At 40.8% G+C, this 20461-nt stretch overlaps 1 protein-coding gene across 3 annotated transcripts in view; it reads right to left on the bottom strand.

The window, feature by feature from the left end:
• Window positions 1-13556: 13556 nt before the first annotated feature.
• The window catches only part of DNAJB6 (DnaJ heat shock protein family (Hsp40) member B6), a 127767-nt gene continuing 120862 nt past the window's right edge, over window positions 13557-20461 (bottom strand). Inside the window, exons 9-10 of one of the 3 annotated variants that reach the window (XM_075315446.1) lie at window positions 19959-20174; window positions 13557-14183 (exon numbers count right to left, since the gene is read on the bottom strand). In XM_075315446.1, the coding sequence (XP_075171561.1) occupies window positions 14101-14183; window positions 19959-20174 (299 nt within the window). In that variant the 3' untranslated portion in view covers window positions 13557-14100. The remainder of the gene's footprint in view (window positions 14184-19958; window positions 20175-20461) is intronic. The other 2 variants (XM_075315448.1, XM_075315447.1) reach the window with 2 other exon arrangements.

Below are 20461 nucleotides of genomic sequence, written 5' to 3'. Positions count from 1 at the left end.
AAGATGGAGGACGTAATGTCTCCATCTTCTCCATTGTGTCAGTGATCAGAAATCGGACTGCACTCAGATGTCACCCGAGGGCAGTCTGATGATTTCCCCACACTTATTGACTTGTGTTGCTGAGCGTGATCCAACTATTGAATCAAACATGCAGCGTTATTTTCCTGTCCGAGGATAAAATCTGACATGTGAGCAGTCCCATAGACTAACATTGGTCCCGAGTGCGATCTGCTATTTTGTCAGATCGCACTTGGACTGAAAATATGACCATTTTCCCCTAATTCTGTGCAATGCTAATAATGAAAATAGAGCAAAACAAAAATACAAAAGCTAATTGCATGATTGACAGTGTATTCACAGTGATAAACAGCAGGATAAAGAGCATTTCAGAAACAGAGGTAAAACTGTCTAGCTTTGCTTTATACCAGTAATATAGAAATTATTACATTTATTTATTTTATTAACTCCAGAAACCACTTTTCTTCTCACATATTGCATATAACTTTATTGAAGGGGGTTATTCCACTAAAGAAATGTATCAGCTATCAATAGAATACTTAATAAATGAATAATCAGCTCATATTCAACTATTGGGACCCCCACTAATCATGAGTATGGGGATCCCACAGTTCCTTGCGTAAATGTAGCCAGGGTGTGCAGGTGTCCCCACCACTCCACTCAGCACGTCTCATAAAAATGAATACATCAGTGATCCCCCACGCTCACTGCTGCTTTTTCCACAGTGGATTTTGAGCCCCCCCCCCCCATTTAGTTGTCTTTTACAGCCAAATCTTCAGCTCTAGAATAGTCTCACTAATGTTTTTGCCCAAACAAACAAAGTAACCATGTAGTCCAATCCTAAAGGGCTCATACATATAGTGCAAATTAAGGACACCTTTAGGATCTATGGTCCAAAAGAAATCTGGGTTATGGGCAATTATTATGTACTAGATACAGTCATGGCTGACAGTGTTGGCATCCTTGAAATAGTTGCAGAAAATGAAGTACAGTTAGGTCCAGAAATATTTGGACAGTGACACAAGTTTTGTTATTTTAGCTGTTTACAAAAACATGTTCAGAAATACAATTATATATATAATATGGGCTGAAAGTGCACACTCCCAGCTGCAATATGAGAGTTTTCACATCCAAATCGGAGAAAGGGTTTAGGAATCATAGCTCTGTAATGCATAGCCTCCTCTTTTTCAAGGGACCAAAAGTAATTGGACAAGGGACTCTAAGGGCTGCAATTAACTCTGAAAGCGTCTCCCTCGTTAACCTGTAATCAATGAAGTAGTTAAAAGGTCTGGGGTTGATTACAGGTGTGTGGTTTTGCATTTGGAAGCTGTTGCTGTGACCAGACAACATGCGGTCTAAGGAACTCTCAATTGAGGTGAAGCAGAACATCCTGAGACTGAAAAAAAAGAAAAAATCCATCAGAGAGATAGCAGACATGCTTGGAGTAGCAAAATCAACAATCGGGTACATTCTGAGAAAAAAGGAATTGACTGGTGAGCTTGGGAACTCAAAAAGGCCTGGGCGTCCACGGATGACAACAGTGGTGGATGATCGCCGCATACTTTCTTTGGTGAAGAAGAACCCGTTCACAACATCAACTGAAGTCCAGAACACTCTCAGTGAAGTAGGTGTATCTGTCTCTAAGTCAACAGTAAAGAGAAGACTCTATGACAGTAAATACAAAGGGTTCACATCTAGATGCAAACCATTCATCAATTCCAAAAATAGACAGGTCAGAGTTAAATTTGCTGAAAAACACCTCATGAAGCCAGCTCAGTTCTGGAAAAGTATTCTATGGACAGATGAGACAAAGATCAACCTGTACCAGAATGATGGGAAGAAAAAAGTTTGGAGAAGAAAGGGAACGGCACATGATCCAAGGCACACCACATCCTCTGTAAAACATGGTGGAGGCAACGTGATGGCATGGGCATGCATGGCTTTCAATGGCACTGGGTCACTTGTGTTTATTGATGACATAACAGCAGACAAGAGTAGCCGGATGAATTCTGAAGTGTACCGGGATATACTTTCAGCCCAGATTCAGCCAAATGCCGCAAAGTTGATCGGACGGCGCTTCATAGTACAGATGGACAATGACCCCAAGCATACAGCCAAAGCTACCCTGGAGTTCATGAGTGCAAAAAAGTGGAACATTCTGCAATGGCCAAGTCAATCACCAGATCTTAACCCAATTGAGCATGCATTTCACTTGCTCAAATCCAGACTTAAGACGGAAAGACCCACAACCAAGCAAGACCTGAAGGCTGCGGCTGTAAAGGCCTGGCAAAGCATTAAGGAGGAAACCCAGCGTTTGGTGATGTCCATGGGTTCCAGACTTAAGGCAGTGATTGCCTCCAAAGGATTCGCAACAAAATATTGAAAATAAAAATATTTTGTTTGGGTTTGGTTTATTTGTCTAATTACTTTTGACCTCCTAAAATGTGGAGTGTTTGTAAAGAAATGTGTACAATTCCTACAATTTCTATCAGATATTTTTGTTCAAACCTTCAAATTAAACGTTACAATCTGCACTTGAATTCTGTTGTAGAGGTTTCATTTCAAATCCAATGTGGTGGCATGCAGAGCCCAACTCGCGAAAATTGTGTCACTGTCCAAATATTTCTGGACCTAACTGTATATCTCCAAAAAAAATATTGCAATTACAGGTTTTGTTATAAACGTTTATTTCCTTTGTGTTTATTGGAACAACATTAAATGAAATTGAAAAAAAGACAAATTGGACATAATTTCACACACAACCCTCAAAAATGGGGCAGATAAAATTGTTGGCAACTTTCCAAAATTGTGGGTAAACAACTTTGTTTCAAGAAATGGTGCTCGTTCAAATTCATCTGTGGCAAGTAATAGGTGTGGGCAATATAAAAATCATGCCTGAAACCAGATAAAAAGGGGAGAAGTTGCCTCAATCTTTGCAGCGTGTGTCTGTGTGTGCCACACTAAGTATGGAGAACAGAAAGTAAAGAAGAGAACTGTCTGAGGCCATGAGAACCAAAATTGTTGCAAAATATCCGTAATTTCTAAGGGTACCGTCTCACTAAACGACGTTCCATCGATTCAGACCTGGTCAGGATCGCGGGTGTGTCACTACATGGTCGCTGGTGAGCTGTCAATCAGGCAGATCTCACCAGCGACCAGACACCAGCGACTCCTGCAACGATGCTGCGCTTGGTAACCAGGGTAAATATCGGGTAACTAAGCAAAGCGCTTTGCTTGGTTACCCGATATTTACCCTGGTTACCAGCATACACCGCTTAGCGCTGGCTCCCTGCACACGTAGCCAGGGTACACATCGGGTTACTAAGCAAATCGCTTTGCTTAGCGCTGGCTCCCTGCACACGTAGCCAGGGTAAATATCAGGTAACTAAGCAAAGCGATTTGCTTAGTAACCCGATGTGTACCCTGGCTACGTGTGCAGGGAGCCAGCGCTAAGCGGTGTACGCTGGTAACAACGGTAAATATTACGTAACTAAGCAAAGCGCTTTGCTTGGTTGCCCGACATTTACCCTGGTTACCAGCGTACGCTGCTTACACAGAGTCAGTGCTTGTTGGTCTCCCGCCGTCAAACACGCCGATGTGTGCTGCACAGTGGGAGACCAGCGAGCAAAAAATGAACCAGAACAGTGTGTAACGATCAGCAATTTCACAGCAGGGGCCAGGTCGCTGCTAAGTGTCACACACAGCGAGATCGCTGATGAGGTCACTGGTATGTCTCAAAACCTGTGACTCAGCAGCGATCTCGCTAGCGATCTCGCTATGTGAAAAGTACCCCTAAGTTACAAGTTAATCTCCAGACATCTTGATGTTCCTTTGTCCATGGTGCGCAATGTAATCAAGAAGTTTACAACCCATGGCACTGTAGCTAATGGACTTGGACGGCAGAGAAAAATTGATGAAAGGTTGCAACGCAGGATAGTCCAGCTGGTGGATAAGCAGCTCCTATCCAGTTCCAAAGAAATTCAAGCTGTCCTGCAGGCTCAGGGTGCATCAGTGTCAGTTTAAACTATCTGTCGATATTTGAATGAAATGAAACGCTATGGAACGAGCCCCAGGAGGACCCCACTGCTGACACATAAAAAGCTAGACTACAATTTGTCAAAATGTACATGAGTAACCCAAAATTCTTCTGGGAAAACATCTTGCGGACAGATGAGACCAAGATAGAGCTTTTTTGGTAAAGCACATCTTTCTACTGTTTACCGAAAAAAGAATGAGGTGTACAAAGAAAAGAACACAGTACCTACAGTCAAATATGGTGGAGGTTTAAAGATGTTTTTGTCACTGGGTACCTTGACTGTGTTAAGGCATCATGAAATCTGAAAATTACAAAAGGATTTTGGGTGGCAATGTAGTGCTCAGTTTCAGAAAGCTGAGTTTTTATCCTACGTCATAGGTCTTTCAGGAGGACAATGACCACAAACATACTTTAACAAGCACCCAGAAATGGATGGAAGCAAAGCTCTGGAGAATTCTGACGTGGTCAAAAATGAGTCCGGATGTAAATCCCACTGATCACCTGTGGAGAAATCTTAAAACTGCTTTTGGGAGAAGGCGCCTTCAAATATGAAAGATCTGGAGCAGTTTGCAAAATAAGAGTAGTCCAAATTTGAGGTGTGTAAGAAGCTTGGTGATGGTTTTAGAAAGCGATTGATTGCAGTTATTTATTCCAAAGGGCGTGCAATCAAATATTAAGTTGATGGTGCCCATTTTTAGACCTTTGTATGAAATTATGTCCAATTTGCCCTTTTTTTTTCCCTCATTTTTTTTTTGTGTTCGAGTACACATAAAGGAATAAACATGTGTGTAACAAAATATGTGTGATTGAAGTATTCTTCCTGAAAGTTATTACATTTTCTGGAACAATTTCAAGGGTATCATCACTTTCGACCAGAACTGTAGCTTACGTACTGAAGTGGATGACCAACTGAAAACATGATTGTTCCCTGACCCTACTGGAAATAGGACTGTGCCAATATAATAGTTTTTAGCTTCATAGTAAATAAGTCTTACCATACAATCGTTTTTACTTTCACTTGTAAAGGCAACTCTTTTCTGACCGAGCATCATAATAATCTGTGTATATGGCGTCATTCACACTGGTGTCTTGACTTCCACTTTTTAGAAGATCCATAATGCAATTGCTTTGTTGTGATAAATCATGATCAATTAATTTACTCCCACTTATCTGTCGTCAAATGTGAAGTCAGGAAACTTTGATGAGATAAAAGAAAACTTACACAAGTGTGAGCTGAGCCTTTAAAGGATACTTCAGGCCACGGCCATTTCTAGTGTCAATTTTATTCATTTTTTAAAAAAGAGGAATTTTTTGACTATTTTACACTCAAACCACTTTTTTCCTGGTAGGTTGAACCCACCTCCCTATTGACAGAATAGGTGCATCACACGTTGTCAGATGGACACAAAATGTGAAATTAGCTGGCAAATAACCACACAGCCACATTAGGAATATACAGTACATGCTTTTCCATCTGTGACCAAATGTTAGATTTTCATGCATGGGTCTTTTGTTGGAAATTAGTTATAGGACTGAAGTATAAGATTGACAATATTCCTGTTTCCTTTTAAAACACCCTCCACACTGGTGAATGTAAATGGAGCGGAGCTGCAATATAAAACATAACCCTTTGGGCAGGCGTGGCACTGTTTATAGAAGAACAAAAGGATGTATGTCAGCTCACCCCTCTTCACTCCCGGACTCCACACCGATGCAAGGAACGCCCTGGCCCGGGCGGAAGGCAACATCAGAAAATACAAAGATCCAGCATCATGGAGAAAGTGTAGATAAATAAAAACTTGCTTTATTGGAATTCCTTAAAAACGGATATTCAATCCAGTAAGCACAGAGGCACAAGTATAATAGTGGATAATCCGCTATTATACTTGTGCCTCTGTGCTTACTGGATTGAATATCCGTTTTTAAGGAATTCCAATAAAGCAAGTTTTTATTTATCTATACTTTCTCCATGATGCTGGATCTTTGTATTTTCTACTGTTTATAGAAGAACTCAGACACATAAGGAGGCTTTACACGTTAGTGAATTATCGTCTGGGTCACGGTGTTTGTGACGCACATCCGGCGTCATTAACGAGATCGCAGTGTGTGATACCTACGAGCGACCTTAAACGATCGCAAAAGAGGTCAAAATCGTTTGCCGTGGAGAGGTCGTACTGAAACCAAAAATCGTTTTCTGCTTATTAGCGATGTTGTTCATCGTTCCTGCGGCACCACACATCGCTATGTGTGACACCGCAGGAGCGACAAACATCTCCTTACCTGCGTCCCGTTGGCAATACGGAAGGAAGGAGGTGGGCGGGATGTTACGCCCCGCTCATCTCCGCCCCTCAGCTTCTATTGGACACCTGCCGTGTGACATCGCTGTGACGCGAACGAACCACCCCCTTAGAAAGGAGGCGGTTTGCCGGCCAGAGCGACGTTGCAGGGCAGGTAAGTCCGTGTGACGGGGACTAACGAGGTTGTGCGCCACGGGCAGTGATTTGCCCGTGTCGCACAACCGACGGGGCGGGTACAATCGCTTGCGATCTCGCTAGCGAGATCGCAGTGTGAAAAGTACCCTACAGATTTGTATTGGCGCTTGTCGTCCATGCTGCAGGAATAAAAAACGGACTTGTCTGTGTGATTTGCACGATGAATGGTCCATGAAAAAACACGGACAGGTGAACATTATAGACTATAATGGGTATGTGTTGTATCCGTCAAAAAAATGGCTACATGTACATGCAAGACGGATGTGCCGTGCCATTTCTAGATGTCTATTCAGTCATTGGAGCTAAAAATGATAGCGTGCCTTATCTGGTACTTATTGGACATCTTTTGTTCCCATCTTTTGTTCTCAAATTCCCTCTTGGAATTTAGATATTACTTGGATCTTTCCCTCACTCCCTATATCCAGTGACCTGGACACCCTTACCATGTGCACCTCACAAGATATCTCCACCATCTGCCTTTTTTTTTTTACTGTGGAAATATGGAAAACTAAAAGCTCTAAAAAAAAAACAAACAAAAAAAAAAACAAGAAACCCTCAAAAACAATCTTTTAACAGCATTACCCTGCCCTACATCTCCTGCTTCATCTCTCTCCACTCACATACGTATGCTCTCCACACAATACGATCCTCCAAATGCACGTTTAAGACATATCTAGAGTTCTATACCCAGGCCAGCAGGTTAATTATACTTGTGGTCAACATTATCGGCACCTCTGAGTAGTAAATACGCTACGATAACTATCTCCTGAAATAAACTGTTTAGTGGAATTGCTTATGAATGGCGACTTTGATGATTAAGGCTAAAGGCACACGGCGAGTAAAATGGAGCGAGTGGAATGTGATAAAATCGCATTCCACTCGGACCAATATTACTCTATGGGGCCGTGAAAACAATCGGACCGAGAAAACAATCGCAGCATGCTGCAGGTGGAATCCGACTCGTTTTCGCTCACACCAATATAAGTCTATGGATGCGATAGAAACATCATATTGCACTCGGATGACACCGGAGTGCAGTGTGATATATGCATCAGATGACAATGGAGGAAATAGGAAGATCACTGTCTCCTTCTTCGCCGCAGCTGTGATACGATCACAGGATCGCATCACAGTATAATGACACTCGGCTTACACTCGCAGCAGAGCGGGAGTCGGGGAGTTGCATCGGATGTTAAATTCTCATGTGTCCTTAGCCTTGCCGGTTCCTGGTTCACCATAACAAAGACAAACAAAATAGAAAAGTTATCACCAAGCAAAAGCAGTCTAAGGCTATGTGCGCACAGTGCATTTTTCGCGGCGTTTTTGCGCGTTTTTCGGGTGCGTTTTTGGCCTCAAAACTGCATGACTTTGCTTCCCCAGCAAAGTCTATAAATTTTCAATTTTGCTGTCCGTACACAACTGTTTTTTTAAGCTGCGTTTTTGAGCTTGAAAAAAAAAAATGGACATGTCAATTCTTTCCTGCGTTTTTCTGCGTTTTCCCCCATGCAATGCATTGGAAAAACGCAGCAAAACGCAGAGATCAAAAACGCAGCAAAACGCAGCCAAAAACGCACCAAATCGCGGTAAAAACGCATGCGTTTTTTATGCGTTTTTTCGACGCAGGTGCGTTTTTGTGCGTTTTTAGAGGCCAAAAACGCAGCGTCAAAAAAACGCAGTGTGCGAACTTAGCCTAATAAAGGGTACAAGACTATCTCCAAACAGTAACCAGATAAACCACATATCTTGAAAATGTTATCAGTATTATGTTTACAGATGAAGAAATGAAGCCCATTAAGAAGCGTACCCTACCGACTACTATGAAACGTGATGCTGTGCTGCGGCTTTGCAGTCTCTTTGACTGTAGGCCTTGAACAGTAAAATTTTAGGATTATCAGAGCGTTTCAGAGCAAAATGTGCTCTTAAGTATAAAAAAACTAGGCTTCAGTCGAACAAAATGCGTCATACAGCAGAACAAAAGCCCAAAGCGCACATCGAAAAGTACACAAAAATGTTTAATCCTTGTCTGGTACCATGGGGTCAATGTCACCCCATGCAGATTGGTACAACTAGTGATTTTGTTTCACGGTACCAGAAAAGGGATAAGAGTCCTGATCTAAATCCAATCAAAGACTTTTGGAGAGAGCAGAAATCTGTTTTTGGAAAAATGAACCCTTGAGGGAATTGCAGAGAAGAGTTGATGAAACTACCACAAGACGATTGTAAGATACTCACAAGATGACTGCAAAAACATTTGGAGGTGACTTTAATTAATACTGTTCATGTCATCGAGTAGATTTCTTATTTGATTTTGTTTCTTTTAAATGACTATGTTTGGTGACAGAATCAAATACACTAATACATAAATAAAATGTCAAAAAAGAACTATGAATTAATAACAATTCAGTATAAGTTTCTTGAAAATAAATCGAAAGATTAAAAATATCAACAATAGATGCCTCACTGTTCTGAACACGGTCTATACCTGGATAACAACAATTCAAAAGTGGAACAAAACCCAAAATACTGACTCTGGGGGAGTAGATATATATAAAGGCAAGTGCTTTTCGAGATATGTGAACATAATAAACCAACTACCACTTCAATATAAACATGCTGGTTTTGATAGAAAGTTAATGTCCAGTGCTATTATTTTGTGAAAATAGAATAATATGGGCTTAATCGCCTCTAAAGTAAAGTTCAGCACTGCTGGGAGTATTTCAAGCACTGTGTCCCTCCACCACCAAGCGAGTTTCGCTGTCGTCTTAATTGTGCATCCCCAGAAAAAAAAGCAAACAGTGAAACGCACGTCGGATCAGAGACAGGACTAGTGAGGGGGAGATACCTAATTGGACTAGTCCTGCCTCCTATCCCATTACCAAGCCTCCCTAGCCTCTGCTCATCAGTGTCCCAGCTCTCGCAGTGCACAGCATTCTGCACAAAGTCTATGGAGCCTTGTTGTGAGACCCCATAGCCATTGATCTAGGTGATTGAGGAACATTATGAGAACCACTGGACTATGTCAGAGCAGGGAACTTTGCTTTCTCATAAATTACTGAATGAGGGACAGTCTATTATTTTTATTTCTCTCTTTTTATGGCTTTCAGGTTTCTATTTGTGGACTACATCGGACACGCATGGCTTTTTTTTTTAATAAAACGGTGAACAGGGGTGTGTGAGGGAGTGTTGTGTTTTTTTTTTGTTTTAATTTTTTTTTTCAAATAAACTATGCTTATGTGTTTTTTTCTTTTCACTTATTAGGTTAGTATTGGGGGTGTCTGGTAGACACCACTCCATTACTAACACCACTTGATGCAAGCTTACATCAACTCCAACTACAATTACCCCGATTGCCACCAAACTAAGGCAATCGGGAGGAGTTGAGACGCAGTGCCAGAATTGGCACATCTTAAGTGATGTGTCACTTCTGGGGAGGCTGCAAGCTGGTATGTTTAGGCTGGGAAGGACCAAAGAAATCTACTTCTTTCTCTTTCTGCATTGATCTTTCACTTTCAATTCATTGGTAAACTCTGTATTCAGAGAAATTTTCCCCTTACTGAGCTTGGAATTGACAGTTTGTGCTTTTGAAATTCTATGGAGACAGGATGGTGGAAAACTAGAGGCAGACACAAACATTCTGGCTACAGGTTTACCTGAAATGTTACAGTTTTCCATAGAGCTTTATGAGCACCAACTACCATTTCCTATCTCAGTTATAGGAATATCTGTATTTATTCAACACATTTTATCTATGAATTGAGAATTTAGAAAATGAATGGTCTTAAAAGTCTCTTATACATTAGCTTAAAACTAGAACAGGTGGCCAGAAGATGTGAGAAATATTGGTTGGCCTATTATAAACAAATATTTTGCACCAAAATTTTGGTGCATAAGCCATGCTCTTTTTCTAGACACTATTCAAAACTACCTATCAAAGCGCAACAATGCATGGCACCTACAACGGGGTTTTTTTTGCACAAATTGACCCAACAATCTACAAATTTAGCAGAAATCGTCTCCCAAACAAAAGGGAATATTAGAAAATTGATTTCCTGTTCAAAATTCTATACCTATGTGGTCACTATGTACAGTCATTACCATTCAATATCGACAAGTGATGTGAAGTTGTTCTGTAAGTAAACATTAAATAAATTTAGACACAAAAACATACTTATATCATTTTTGGATTAAGTTTTTGGAAGTGTTGAGGAACATCATAGTATAACTGGCTAATACAGGCAGGCTGCATGCAGAACTGATTAATCGATTAGTCAGCAATAAGGAAGTGGTAACCACCGAGTTTGGAAATTGCATTAGATTTTGTTCATTTTTCTTTAGCAATATCATCAGTACCGCATATTAGTTTTAGATTTTTTTTTTATCCCTTCACAAAAAAAATAAAATTGAAAGTACTAGACATCTAATGTAAATCAACACTTATCTGTTAATTAATAACTATTTTTTTTTCCATTTCTTTTCTTTTTTTATTTTTAGAACAGAAGTTTCAAATCTTAAAACATTACAGACCATCTCTGCCACTTGTTTCTTACTATGGTGGCATTTTATCCATAATTAGTGATCCTATGGTGGAGTTGCGGTGACATGAAGATGTTTGGAATCTCCCAAAATCTCGTTCATCATATTAAAAAACTGAGACAAGATCAGTGGTCACAAAAATTAAACCAAATCGGTAACTTGAGTATATTGCAACATTTTTTATCTTCATTTTTCAAGGCCGTAGAAACACATGTAAAACAGCTCACGATATCATTGCGCAAAGTAATGATTATTGGACCTTTCAAGTGGTACTAGAGCAGAGAATATCTGCTCTAATTTACTAATAATCTGCTACCTCTCAATTTTCTTGGATAAAGAAAGCCTTCTTGATGCTCATTACACTTGCTGAGATGATGGGGCTGAACTCGGCTATGTAAATGATCACTACTAGGCTGAGGTTTCATAGTAGCCATTATTACATTGCTGGATATAGGGGACTGATCAGAAGGTTTGTTACATCAAAGCAACCTTAGAAGTTTAGGTGCTCGGTTTTGATAAAAAGGTAGAAGTTCATTGATTTAACACCATAGAATCTCGATGGTTTTCTGCAACAGTTCAAAAGATCAATGAAATAAAGGAAAGAAGAATTTCCTGGCCCAATACCACAGATGTCTTCACATCATGCAGGATAAAGTACAGCATAATGTCCGAGGGTCTCAAAGCAAAAATGAACTCCTTGTGAGCGTCCATCCTACAAAGCCCATCATCCATGGTAGAAGAGTTGATTCCCTGACCTTATAGGAAAGCGAAATGTGAAGCACTGGCTGATTTTTGAACCCTCGTTCGTCTAAATTTCCATGTAGAGAGGGGATGGTGCTGTTTGGGTTGACAGCTTGGTAAAGGAATTTGATCAACCAATGATATATTGCGGGAACATTCTTGTAATAGTTTTTGGGTATCGATTCATCTACTATATGATTGCAACACCACCAACTAGATTTCTTTTCAGAAGATGACTATTTGTTGGGCAAAACTTTCATCTGTTGTTAAAAAGTCATTCAACATATGATTGTTTTAATCACAGACTTATGTATTGTCAATAGTAATGAGCTAGCATGCTCGGCAATGCTCATTACTCGATTGGGGTGCTTGGGTGCTCGCGGAGCTCGGCTGAGTATCCCGGGTGCTCGGATATTTTGTCCGTGAAACAATGACCATAACGTACAGGCTTGCTTCACTGCATGATGTGTGTAGGCACCCCAGGGAGAGCCAGTCGCAGTCTCTGAATGGCACTCCGGGAGGATAAAAAAACGTTCTGGTATGTAGTGTGGCCCAAAAAACCAAAGCTCTGCCCTCTTTACAGCTAGAAATGCTCTGTTTATGGCTGGCTCTTTGTGGGTGGAGACCCAAATTGTGCAACTATTGACTTTCCATAATTCTCGTTACTCACGTCGAGCTCATCCAAACGTCTGATGAGCTTAAAACGAGGAATGAGCACCCAAACATTTTAGTACCCTCCCATCACTAATTTCCACCCTCACTAAATGCATGACTAAACATTGTAAAAGGGTCTTTTTATGATCATTATGGTCCAGCTTCATAAACAAATTGCAATCAACTATTAAAAGCAGGAAAAGCTGCAGTCAATCATACAATTTTTCTGCAGCATAAAGAAAATGTAGGCTTACATACGGTCATTGAAGTGAATGACTGTTGGTATAATATATGTACAGGTTGAGTCTACCAAAGCGGGAGAGTTTTAGCTAGTAATCTCTATCTTTAGGATAAGAAACCAAACTGGGGTGTCATATCGAAAGGCTTGTTAAAGGATTGATATTGACTGTTAAGATTGCTGCATCCAAAAGGTGGCGCCAGAGATCAAGTCCTCGTTCTTCTGAAAAGGGTATTTGCATATTAGTCATCTATGAAGCTTTGGTCAGGAGACCCAACAGCTGGGCCAAGTATTGTGATCCAAATATGTCCCGTGTTTTACGAACTTGTGAGACCAACACATTTAGGAAGAAAGTCTTTAAAAAACAACCTCTTTAAGAGTTTTCTTGCAACAAATAACCTAATCAGAGCAAACAGTCTGCATTCATATACTAATTGTAGAGGTGAAGCTAGCCAGCTCCCCATAGATAGATACTCAGGGCTCAAAACTTTGCCAATGTCCTGGCATGCCTTGTAGATCAAAAAAAGAAATAATCCAAATCAATGAAAGTGGATTAATATTTCTTCAATGTTTTATTCCAAAACTATTAAAATTACTCCAACAAGTCCATAAAAACCCATACACCAACGCGTTTCAGGCATCAAGTGCATGACTAAAGTATAGAGAATGAGTAAGGGCATGTGATGCCAAAAAACGCGTTGGTGGTAAGGATTTTTTATGGACTTGCTGGATATGTTTTAAAAATTTTGGAATAAAGCATTGAAGAAATTTTAATATATATTCTTTCCTTGGATTCACATAATATATACCCACCTCATAGGACAAAATAAAAACACAAACCATATTCCACATGAACCAGTGTGGCACATTTATTTCCAAGGCAGGGTACACAGATTTTTATTTTTAACAAGCATGGGCAAACCTGTACTACTGCCAAACTAAAATCCTTTACTAGTAAGCATGTTATATACGTTTATGTACCGACTGCTTCATACACTAAAAAAAAAAATGAAACAAAAATTACTAGTGCAACCACAATATAATTTAAACCCTTCGAAATTCTGGAAAATAACAAAAAGCATTGAACCAAACTCAAGGGCACCGCAATCTATCCGACATCCCGTGAAGACGATTCCCTGTGCTGAGCAGGTTTATATTTGCGGAGCACAGTGTAAAGATGTACCAGCAGAGGGAAATTAATTCACAGTGTGCAGAACGATGGGCCACCGGCTTCAGGAGCCATCTCTACTCACTTTCCTTCAGTCTAATAAAGGTGACAAAGCTTCAAATAAAAATTATATATATACAAAAACAAATAGGTGTTAATGTTGCGGCCATGGAACGGTGGTGCTCTTCGGTGTATGGTGTGTAGTTCTTTTGGGTCCACGTTAGTGGTACGGTTTGGAAGACTTGATTTTCTTCTGCTCCTCTCGGTGCTTCTGCCTCTTCCTCTTGCTCGCTTCTTTATGTCCTGAGGAAAAATCGTCTGTGAACAACTTTGGCAGGTTGTAAGGTTTATCATGTACATTTTTGGAATGTTTATTGAAAAACACCAGACTTTTTTGTCCTGGCTATTAATTCCAAAAAACATTTAGCAGTAAATTACCTTTACTTATACCCATTGTACCAACCCACTATAGACTGAGCTGGTAATGCTCTGCAAACCCATTAGAGGTATGTAAGCTTGTGATTCAACCCAGTGTTGAATCACATTCAGTAGGGATCTGATAATATCAAATGAAGATCGAGAAATAGGAATATTTTACCATGAGCTCTGTAATTGATGAGGTTTTTGATTTGGTGCTGAATTTTTAAGTAAAAAGAGTGAATCCTAACAAGTCTCCTTCAAGAGACAGTAGGAGACCTGCTAACTCCACCTACACAGGTTGATTGAGATTGCCTGTGTGGTTGGGGTTAGCAGGACTCCTACTGTCTCTACCAAGAGTCCTGTCGGGATTTACTCCAAATCACATACACATATTTATCTCAGAGCTCCACTTCTCTCTAGCATATGCTGCTCTTAATTCTTTAATAGATACAATTTAAGTCAACAGTTTCGGCAATAGAAAGTCCAATTTAAACTAATGATATTATAATATACCTATATTCTTCTAAACTATGTTGTTTCTGGATTAATTACTTTTAATGTTGATCAGTTCCTTCCTTATTGCTAAACAGTCCCTTAAAGCACTAATAAAAGGCTTGTTTATCACGGCCTGTACTAGTAGAGCACTAAAGAAACTGGGCAGACCAATTTCTTTTTTTCCCCCTCCAAAAAGTTGCATAAAATTGTTACTAATAGCGGGTAAATTATCTAGCTGTTTGCAGTCCCTTCCTTAAAACATTTATGTAGGGGTGCATGGTGGTACATGTACCAAATCTGTCAACAGTTACCATTTTTTGGGGAGGAAACAGCACCAATGGGTAACTAAGAATCAACCGAATGGTGGCAAGTAACAAGATAGGGGGAAATCTAAACATCCTAAATGAGTATACTTATGCTATGTTCACATTTCCGCTGAATGTATTGGTTGGTTTTATTTTAATGAACACACAAACAGAACAATGTAAAAAATGGATCCTCTCTATAACTGGTGTAAACAGAAGCAGAGGGACCTGATTGTTATTATGAGGTCCATCTGGGTTTTTTAGGTCTCTGTTCTAATCATTGACTCAACAGAACAAATGCGGACCATATAACAATTAATGGGGTCCCACTGCTGCCTTAGTAATGCAAAGGATGGTTTTTTTTCACATGAAAGGGGTTGTCCCCTTTTAGAAAATCATTCTCCTGTGTGCAGTTTGTTGTAAAATAACAACCTGCTCTTTACGCACCGTCCCTCGTTCCAGCATCGAGTCTCTGGCACTAGACCAATTGCAGCGCTGACGCCAATCGGTGATCTCTACAGCCAATCTGTGAGCTCAGTGGCTCTGAAGGGGCGTTCTGTCTACATGGGCAGAGCCAATGAGTCACTGATTGGCTGCCATGCTCACGACGCTAAGTAAAAAGAGATTTGTTATTCTATAAGATTTTCTGAAAGGGGGAAAACCTCTTTAATTCCATTTGTCTGTTGCTCAAAATGTAACAAAATGTGAACATGGTCTGATGTGAAAAGTGAGGAAAACCCTTTCATGTACAGAAGGCAACTATAACCACCTCCCGTTTTTTTTTTTTTTAAAAGGATGATCCTGACTGATAGATGTCACGATTGTCATCCACTTCCTTAGTGTTCACACAACCCAATGGATTACAATATGTCATGCAAGGAAGCATTACTGTGATTTAGGATAAATGGCAGCAGCAATAAAAGAAGTCACTTTTTTAGGTCTTGCAAGTTAGTATTTCGGTTACGTAGTTATACATAAGCTGTGTCCAGGAAACACATATACAGGCATCTCACGTGTGTATGCATCTTCAATAAGGCGTTTAAGATGCAAATACAGAATATCTAACTATATCAAGTCTGAATCTGCCCTTTGCACCTGGAATTTCATGGCAAACATTGCAGCCTGAAGTATCACCTGTCGCTGCCGCCTTCTTATACTGTGTGTTAGCTTCCCTTAGACTTGCTATATGTGCGTAAGGAGGAACATCGCAAGCGAAGAGAGGATAAGAGCGGACTGTGCAGCTCTGGGAAGGGATTAACTAATAACAAGAGATAAGCCGATCGGGAGAAGAACACACACATTCCACTTTACAACAACGGCCATATTCCAGAATTCCCTCGGGGTGAGACATATGGATGGTAAGAAATGTAGGCTGCACAACTTCGACATATTAACAAGGTAGGATTCAGAAATCAACTTAGGAGTTAAATATAAGGAGCCAAAAACTACTGGAATTTTCGCTGGTCAATTAATGCAGCCAACAATCTGTAGTGAGACGATGGGACGCGGATTGTGGTGCAGCGGTATTAGATACAATCTTGGCATAGTTTATGTTGTTGTAGAACAACTGTAAATATATATATAAAAATGGAATATAGCCGAAAATGGTAATTTTCCGGCAGATTTATGTCGCAGAGTCTGTGCCACAAATATGCTGCAATTTACACTATATTTATGCAAAAGATTTGGGCACGCAAAGTGGATATCAAAGTAAGTAATATCATTGTTTTTAGGATAGTGGAGGAATGATTTATGAACTTCTCAAATGGATGTGAAAGGGAAACACATATTCCGCAATCCATCAGTAATGTATTGTAGATTTCTCCAGCATCCACAGCAAAACCACTGATCTTTCCAGCGGTGTCGGTGCTCGCCTTCCCGGGGCTCGTGTGACGCTGTGACGTCTTGCGAGCCCTGCATCCAATCTGCGCCGGCTTCTGTCTCTCCACCTTCAAACACAGGAGCAATAAACAGGAATTGAGGGCCAGCCGCAGCGGTCACATCCCGTTATTAACTGGTTTGACCGAAGGCAGAGAGACAGAAGCCAGCGCTGATTGGAAGAGGGGCTTAGAAGACTTCATAATTAGTGTTGAGCAAGCAGTTGACTATTCATACTCACTATGCTCTTAGCGAGTACTGTCCGCTGCTCGCATATTCATTATGAGTAACGGATGGAATGTAAGTCAATGGGAAATACTCACTAAGTAGCGAGTAACCTGAACTATTCGCTACTCGCACAAAAAGTATGGCTTTAGGGTTACTTGCTACTTAGCGAGTATTTCCTATTGACTTACATTGAGCCCACTACTCATAACGAATATGTGAGTAAGCGGACAGTACTCACTAACAGCACAGCGAGTACAAATAGTCAACTACTCGCTCAACCCAGTCACAATGACAAGTGAGCCCCAGCACCGCTAGAACTGGGTGAGTGTAGGCTTTTTTTGTTTTACCTGCGAGAAAAATGTGGAATCAGAAAGGGTTGTCCTAGTAGTAGAGAACCCCTTTAAGTTCCCTAACACTGGCGTATAACTCGGACGAGAAAAAGGTATTGAAAAGCAGCAAAAAAATCACAACATGCTGAGGGTGGACATGTATATCGGGGAAGTCAATGGGTGCATTCGTTTTTTGCGGATACATTACAATTCTGTAGCACAGAACATTGTAAAAGGTCCTGGAAATAAATAATAGCTGCTGAGAAAAAAATCCGGCCAGTGAGAAAAAATTTTTTTATACACTAGTGAACCCTAAAAGTGGATATTTCTGTGGATTGGATTTTTAGTAGCAAAAAATCTTCAGTAAATACTACACCAAAACGTGCAATTTTTAGTTTCATCTTAAGAATTTTAAATTCACACACTGCAGGTCAAAATCTGATATCTAAAGCTCATTCAATTTGCTGGTCCTGTATTAGGCCAGCTTTACACGCTGCAATGTATCTTACAATGTGTCGGCGGGGTCACGTCGTAAGTGACGCACATCCGGCATCGTAAGGTACGTTGTAGTGTGTGACAGGTACGTGCGATTGCGATTGAACGAAAATCCGTTCATCGCACGCACGTCGTCCATTCCTCATGAATTGAACGTGAGGTTGTTCAATATTCCCTAGGCAGCACACATCGCAGTGTGTGACACCCCGGGAACATTGAACAGATCTTACCTGTGTCCTGCGGCTCCCGGCCGGTAATGCGGAAGGAAAGAGGTGGGCGGGATATTTACGTCCCGCTCATCTCCGCCCTTCCGCTTCTATTGGCCAGCTGCCGCGTGACGCCGAACGTCCCTCCCACTCCAGGAAGTAGATGTTCGCCGCCCACAGCGAGGTCGTATGGACGGGTAAGTACGTGTGACGGGGGTTAATCGTTTGTGCGGCACGTTCAACAAATTGTATGCGAAATTGCAACGTGTAAAGCAGGCTTTACTCAGTAGATTTTCTCCATGCAAGTTGCAGTCAATCTGTCCCGTGAGAAAAGACCTTTAAATTCTGTGATCACTGACTTTTTAATACTATATAGAGATCAGAGCTGTGTTTTATCAAATGCTCTATACATGTATTAGATTAGGATAAGATGAAGTCAGAATGTGATGGTTTACATCTCTTCTTACACTACATATTATGTATATATATGTATTACCCATTTAAATGGATTGATGGTGACGGAATGGGAGTTTGTAGGTCCCAACTATCATCAGATTGGAAATTACTCAACGAACGAGCATAAGGCTGGTTTGATGGGTTTCATGAACTTTTGAATAGGCCTGAAAATCATCGCTAATAGAAGCAAAATTTAAAGAGGATAGTTACTACTTTTTTTTGTCAATGGTTTATTCCTGGGAGAGTTGAGCAGAAGAAATATAGCACTCCCTCAGGAACGCGGTCGTGCCACCGGATGGTCCCTCCCATGTACATAAAATAGAAAAAAGTCAGCACTCAAACCATAGATGTTGTGTCGAATATATTTAGAATGGTGGCTCACGGGAGTATGTACAGGTGACATTACGGTCAGCAAGACCTTTATCAAACATACACTCGCTTGTCTAGGAGGACAGGAGGGAACGGTGCGCTGATGAATTAGCAAGAAATCGCTCTGGAGCCATGCGCTTTCTCACTAATTCACCAGTGCACCATTCTCTCCTGTCCTCCAGGCTCCTAGACAAGTGAGTGTATGTTTGATAAAGGTCTCACTGACAGAAACGTCACCCATGAGCCACCATTCAAAATATATTTGACACTGCATCTATGGTATGAGTGCCGGCTTCTTTCTATTTTATTCCTGGGCTAGGCCATCAATATCTAATCGGTGTAGGTGCAACACTCGGCACCAAGTTCTCGAATGCTGCCGGAACACAGCAGCTCTGTCAAAACTATACTGGCTGTGTTGGTAGTGGGTGTTGCAGATCCACCCCCAATTCATTTGAACAGGGGGTGGATCTGCAGTACTCAGGCACAGCCACTATAGAAATGACGGCGCTGCTGTGTTCTGGCAGCATCTGAGAACATCCGACCACCGCCAGTCACAGCTGATGGGCGTGGATGCCAAATGGCGCACCTCTACCGATCAGGAAATCGATAGAAAAGTAGTGGTCAACCCCTTTACTTAGTTAGAAACCATTATAAATGGATTGTTGTAACTGTAAACTGCAGATGAGAACAATATGTGTAGAATAGCTTTTATAACACTGGAATAACAATAACTTATAAATCTAACAGCTGTAAAATGCGTGTGTTTATCCTCACTACTTGTAGACATGGAAACCTGTAATTACAGGAGGATGCAACAACGCTTGTGCCTTTTCTCTGGCAAAGTTGTGCATTTACTTGACTGAGTAATATACACATCATTATCTATAACCTCCTCACCGCTCTCTCTTTGCACACCTGAGGAATAAAGGTGAGAATCCCCAATAAGATTTGAGCCTCGCGGCCTGTCCTCCTCCTCCTCATCACTAATGTAGGTGAAACCATGCCTGGAAAGGCCTGAAGATTTGTGAGATCTGGAAGACCTACTGCTTGAAGGCAAAGCATTCTGTCCCCGACGTCTGCATTCTTCTGCAAGGGCTAGTTCATCGGCTACACCTATCAAGAAAAAAAAAGGGGGGGGGAGAGAAGGGTGAAAGCTTAGATAGATCATATTGAAATGTTGTGGTGTAAGGAATGAAGCAGGAAACCAATACCTTCAAGGATCTGCACCGGTGGCCTGAAAAATCTGCTATTGAAATGTACCAGGTTAATAATGAAAGTTTCTCACTTGATTCACATAAAGACTAAGGAAAAAATAAATTGTAAAGTAAATTAAAAGCTGAAAGGGGTATTCCCATCTCCAAGACCCTATCCCAATATGTAATAGGTGTAAGTATAATAAT

The sequence above is a fragment of the Anomaloglossus baeobatrachus genome, chromosome 6 (assembly GCF_048569485.1).
Source record: "Anomaloglossus baeobatrachus isolate aAnoBae1 chromosome 6, aAnoBae1.hap1, whole genome shotgun sequence".
Classification (NCBI taxonomy): Eukaryota; Metazoa; Chordata; class Amphibia; order Anura; family Aromobatidae; genus Anomaloglossus; species Anomaloglossus baeobatrachus.
This window is presented reverse-complemented; position numbering and strand designations above follow the sequence as displayed.